The sequence below is a fragment of the Notothenia rossii genome (assembly GCF_949606895.1).
Source record: "Notothenia rossii genome assembly, chromosome: 1".
NCBI classification, from domain to species: Eukaryota; Metazoa; Chordata; class Actinopteri; order Perciformes; family Nototheniidae; genus Notothenia; species Notothenia rossii.
In genome coordinates, this window is record NC_136912.1 from 21,213,991 (window position 1) to 21,219,990 (window position 6,000).

General features: G+C 39.0%; 1 protein-coding gene across 4 annotated transcripts in view; it reads left to right on the top strand.

The window, feature by feature from the left end:
- exoc1l (exocyst complex component 1 like) overlaps window positions 1–5,252 on the top strand; it is a 6,793-nt gene extending 1,541 nt beyond the window's left edge. For 2 of the 4 annotated variants that reach the window (XM_079646677.1, XM_079646675.1), the window contains exons 3-5: window positions 3,579–3,701; window positions 3,968–4,146; window positions 4,658–5,252. In XM_079646677.1, the coding sequence (XP_079502803.1) occupies window positions 3,581–3,701; window positions 3,968–4,146; window positions 4,658–4,927 (570 nt within the window). In that variant the 5' untranslated portion in view covers window positions 3,579–3,580 and the 3' untranslated portion in view covers window positions 4,928–5,252. Of the gene's footprint in view, window positions 1–1,219; window positions 3,476–3,578; window positions 3,702–3,967; window positions 4,147–4,657 lie in introns of those variants that run through there. The other 2 variants (XM_079646676.1, XM_079646674.1) reach the window with 2 other exon arrangements.
- Window positions 5,253–6,000: the final 748 nt, after the last annotated feature.

The following is a 6,000-nucleotide window of genomic DNA, read 5'->3' on the forward strand; positions in this document are numbered from 1 at the left end:
AAAATATTGCTTTTTAAAAAAAAATTGTCCTGTGGTATTGTTATTTTGACTAGCAATTTTGTTAAATTGTTTAGAACATAGCGTTCCGTGAGTCGGTTGTCGTTGTTGGGTGAAAAGCAAAAAACTGTTTGCTTCGGAGCGCAGCGCGAGCAGGCTCCCGTGAACGGGAGCGCGCTCCTTCACTACAGACTATCGCGCCACCTAACCATTCGCCAACATTTTTTTAATACCAGCGGTAACTGGCCAAGCGCCGGGCAAAAAAAAATCTTCAAATAAAAGAAAGTCACCGGAGGAGTTAAAGGAGAGTGACAGGGAGCATGAGAAGAAGAGGGAGAGAAGGTTTTAGCCACACTGTAACGCGTCCTAAAACCCTTTTTATAATCTATCGATTAGATTTATGATTCGAAAATTATAAAAGTAGGGTAACAAAACGTGGAGATTATCCGGCTGAACAAAACGTGCATTTATCAAACAGGTTTGTTTTCCACAGACCTTATTTCCAGCTATTTTCCAAAACTCTGTGGAGAAATCCCATTGCTTTTTGTCAAGGGAACCAGCAGCTTACTTCCTGGTTTTATGACGCGTCACTGCACCTCTCAATATGATGCCATTATAAACAAGGTCTTCTGTCGGCTCTGTACATCAATGCCGACCTATGCTGACAAGTAAGTGAAGAGTAGACAATATAAAGGTATTTGCGAAATGTGCCAGCAGTTTAGGATAATGAAGGTTCTAATCAAATCAATTACATAGCCATTACATGTCTAACTCCTAATGACAGGAAGGCAGAAAGTGCATTATACAAATAATACTCATAATAATAGCAGACATTTTTAAACAATGACCACAATATCATTATTTTAATAAACCAAATATGAACAATTGAGGGAAATTAGGAAGAACTGATGATTCAAAGGTTGTAGTACAAGTAGTAATGTAGTCAGTGCATAAATTACTATTGCAACAAATGTGTTAATTTTATTCATTATTAGTCGATTTTTTTTTTGGACGAATGCTCCGGGCCAGTGGTTACAATGTTGGGGCCAGTGATAATACAATTCCACCGGCCCCGTCGACAATTTACTAGCGGTATTTATTTGCGGTACCGCGGTGGGCCGGCGGTACCGAAGTGGGCCGGTCGAGAGTTCCGGGCTGATTTGTAGTCCCAGTCCGTCCCTGGGCACAACATAAACATGTTTCCTGACAGCATTTAGGAAAACATTGTTATCTTTTCTTGTGAAAGGAAAAGCTATTACAGAAATGTCCTTTTTTAGGAATTTCCCAAGTCAGCAATCCAAAATGATGATGGGATAGCTGGTGTTAGTCCTGCCGGATTTGGCATCGCCTCTGTAGCTTTTGACCAGAATGGTAAATAATCTTACCGAAATCACACTAGTGTTAGTTTTTTCCTTTAGTTTAAGCAAACAAAATCCTTTTACTTTGGATTCTTGGTGATTAAAATTAAATGAGTGCTTCTAAATCTCTGAGAGCCGGTGCTTTGGCACCCCCTCTGTAATTTTGGACCACCATGTTCATAATCTCACCGAAATCACACTGGTGTTATTTTCCTTGAGTTTAATGCATAACAGTGCCATCCTCAATCAGTCTTTACTCCTGCATGGACCCATAATTCCTCCACACCTTTGTAGATTCTCTCCCTCCCCCATTTCCTTCCTCTCTGTGAACTCAGCCTGCCCCCTCGCTTTTCCTCTTTCCTCTGTCATCATTTTCAGTTCTCTTTGGATTTGTTCGGATTAGCCGTTAACGACTTATGAATAACCCCTTTTCTTGTCTTTTTTTCCACAACCCCTGCACTCAGCACCGCTTCCTGTTATTCATATTTATTCCTTCTTTTTTTTGACGATCCTTAATGTTTTCTTCCTTCTCCTTTTCCCCATTGCCGTGTCATTGCTCTCCATCCTTTCTGATGTTCCTGTTTCTTCATCATTTTTGAATACTTCTTCCCTTTCTTTATTCTTCATAATTTCATCCTCTTCTTTCTTCCCCAACGTTATCCATCCTTACAGTGTTACTCAGATCTTAATTTCATCCTTGCTGCCAGGTTCTCTGACTGATACACCTCCTCTTAATCATTTTCAAATCACACGTCCTTCTCTTTCTAACCCCCTCCCATATAGCCTTATATATTACACTTGCTGTATGTTTGGTTTATAGCTACTCTCCTGCAGGTCTAAACAAAGTCATGGATTATGGGAGTGCTTTATGACAAGCACACTACTGTCTAAAAAATACAGACACGTTGAAGCCTTACCATTGAATCAATATTAAATATATTCCAACATATTACAATACTACTCCTGTGACTATTTTGGGATTCCTCCAACTCTTGTAAATGAGAATCCTTTTAATGCTCATGAACAAACATGCTGGGGTTGAAGATTGAGTAAGTACAATAAACCTCATGTGTTATTCAACACTTATATATACTTGTATATTTCCTCTGCTACTTACTTCCTGCTCATCCGCTCATCTTTCCATCTCAGAGGTATAATGCCTTTCCAATGAACACCCGCAGAAACCATCAACAACAACAACAACAACAACAACAACAACAACAACAACAACAATAAAGCACTTAGCTATCGAGCAACCCATCTTTGTTTTCACAAATGTGACAAATCCAATGGACACACTTTTTCTTTCAAACAAATCAAATCAGAGCTTTGGTCTGGTTCATTCTGAGGTTTGTTTATGGAAAAGTATTCCCACATTGTTTCAATCCGCCTCTCACAAACTGAACTGATTTGTTTTCTTCTCTGTACTATTCTGTTCTTTTTAACAGTGCATCTACTTTAGCATATATTTTAATGGAGCCATGGTCCCTAAAGAAGTGTAGTATACTTTATGTGCTTGTAAAATCCTTCCATTTAAGTGCTTTACCCCACTTGTACCTGTTCTCAGAGATTGAATTGGTAATGGAAACCATGCAGAGTGCTGTGGGACATCCTTTTCCCACACAACAACATTTAATCACAGACAAACATTGGGCGCTTTGCCACACTATATATCAACATCTATATGTGAGTGATTGGAGACAGAGAGACGGAAAGAAAGAGACTGTATATGTGCTTTGAGGAAGACTATAACTACATAATACCAGGATAATACTGTTTGTGTTTTGATGACACTCACTAAAGTAAACACAATTTCAGGACTAAAATCCATATTTGCAGGAAACATCAGGATCATCTTCTTAATGGATCTTAATTGAAGCAGTAAAAGGATGAAATTATGAAGCGATTGGCCTTTGATTGCAACCTTTCTAATAAATCCCTTCTGGATTCTCGAGTTGTTATGAAGGCAGTACTTTAATGAAACATCAACATATATACCATCAAAAATGGAACGCCCCACACTGGAGTGTGTGTGTGAGAGGGAGCTCATTTCACACACAACCACATACTTTTCACGTGGTCTGACAAGAGGAAAGCGCCTCCCATCCCACCACTGCCAGGTTTCAGTGATCTCTTGGAATTTCTCCTCTCTCTTGTGTCTTTCCTGCTTATTGCTTCTGTTTTGAGCTTTTTCTCACCATCTGATCTTTCTCCTCTTTCCAGTGATGTCGTCTCTTCTGAGGGAGGAGATGCAGAGAGTTTTATTCCGACCTTCAAAACAGTCACTGGTGGAGTATATTGAGATTGAAGAGCCAACACACGGAAGACATTTTCTTTGTGTCTCAGGTAAAAAGCTTTTTAACAGGTTCTCTTATGAAATCATTTTTAAGGATCAACCATGCTGAGTGGAATTTTCTGTTACAGGTTGTACAGACCAATATCTTGCTGTAGATAATCTGTATGGAAATGTACTGAATGTGTACTTTGCCTGGCCTATGAGGCCTGAAAAGTCAAGGTTATGTTTTTGCTGCAGATGGACTGTCTGGTGCTGCATTGTGCCTATTTATGTGTAAAAATACCAACAAAAACATTTGTTGTTTTTCTTTTTGTAGTTGCTAAAAAGAAATTAGTGCAGTTATGTATAGTGCGATGTCAGATATCTCAGACGGCCCTGAAGTCTGGATCCAAAGGGTCCCACACCGAACGCTCCAGCATACAGGAGTGCTACAGGAAGGCGGAGGTTTGGTCCCTGCAGGACCTGACTCTTGTTGACGGACGGGATGCTGATGTGGTAATGAACAATTTTATCATATTTGCTTTTAATTTCTGCATTATCTACCATTGTTTTCTTTACAAACGATTATTATATATAATCCTAAAAGTTGTATATGCACAACCACCAATTATCTTAATTTGTAACATTTTATCTGGACTTGATTAAACACATCTTACCTCAAACTCCATAATGGTTTCAAGTTTCCCAGCTGGGGATCAATTAATGACATCTCTCGGAAAGCCTTTATAGACGTGGAAAGTGTTTTGTTACAAAATGTGCTGGAATTCTGCTGAAATGTTTATCGAAAACATTATCGCATATTTATGCTTTCATTGCCTACCAGGCCATACATTCCCTTTTAAATGTACGTCAATTTGCCAATAGTTTCTTGTCACATTTCATTTTAATTGAGGGAACACGGTTTTCTTTTAAATAATTGTGTTACCTCTGGTTTTAAAATAGATTAACAGAAGGCTTTTTATTTCTCTTTTCACTTAGCTAATGCTTTCTCATTTTGTGTCTCCAGGATGACCCCTGTTTCCTGCTGCACTTTGACAAGGTCCGTACAGTGACGGCCGTCAGCTGCTCGGCCAAATACTCGTTTGTGCGTGCCCTGTTTGCTCTCAGCGAACAGCACTGCCAGAAGCCACTAAACCTGCGGAACTTTGACTGGGCCTACATCACGCCCACCGCCTTCTACTCTAACAGAGGAGACTGTGTTGTGCTAACACAGATTTGCTTCTATGCTTTAAATTTGGTTTGTCTGTCCATGTGTCCCGTGCCTCTGGATGCATAATGGAATGACGCAATGATTGTGTGTGTGTCATTTAACGTGTATGTGTGTAAAAACCTGTGTTGAGAAGGAAGTGTGAAATGGGTGTAGTATTGTGGAATCTGTTACAACAAAAGGGCTTATTTACCATGAAATGTCTTTTGCATCAATACTCTGCTGAATGTATCTTCGTGGCAAATGCAAGTTTTAGGGCGCTATTTGTTTTTTTTCGAAAGTACAATCCTGTACTGTGATAATTTCATGACTTATCCCTGAAAGTATTCTATTCTCAGTGCTATTGTATAAATGTCCATTTCAAATTGAGAACAAATAAAATAGCTACACATTTCTTACCTTTCTCTGAGTTGTTGTGCCCTATTTTCCCCACATGACTTCAGTTTGGCAACTAACTTGAGGAGGGGGGAATTCAGAGTTTTAACATCCTGAGGGAACATTATATTCTTTAAAATTCAAATATACTCATATTTTGTGTATATTTAAGGGCTTATTCCAGGGGTGTCCAAACCTTTTTCACAGAGGGCCACATACAAATATACGAAGGGCTGGGCCACTACCGTGAGGTATATTGCCTCATAAGTTAAGTTAAAAGCCAGCTAAATCAATCAAATGTAGGTAAATGATGCTTAATGCTTGAATATGCTTTAAGGAAAACAGCAGCCTATCACAGCCCTCCATAGGGTTTCATTAATTTTGTTAGCAGCTTATTCCTTAAAACAGGAGCCTCAGATTGCATGAGAGGAAATATGAATGGTTTATTTCAAGGGTGTAATGAAAATAAGTTATTGGGCTTTTTTCTTATCAACTTAGATTTGATAGAAAAGGTTTTCAACTTTAATTGACTGAATTTGTTTAAAGAGTGGGCTTCTTAACATGAATACTGTGTAATATCTGTTTTCAAGTACAATACAAGACAAGCACAAGTTTCATTTTTGGGCCATACTCCATTATACTTTTTGAATTTGCTGAGGGCCGATTCAAAATGGCCTGCGGGGCCGCATTTGGCCCCTGGGCCGTAGTTGTGACACCCCTGGTTTATTCCATATCAAACCATATCTTTAAAACATTTGGGCCACAAA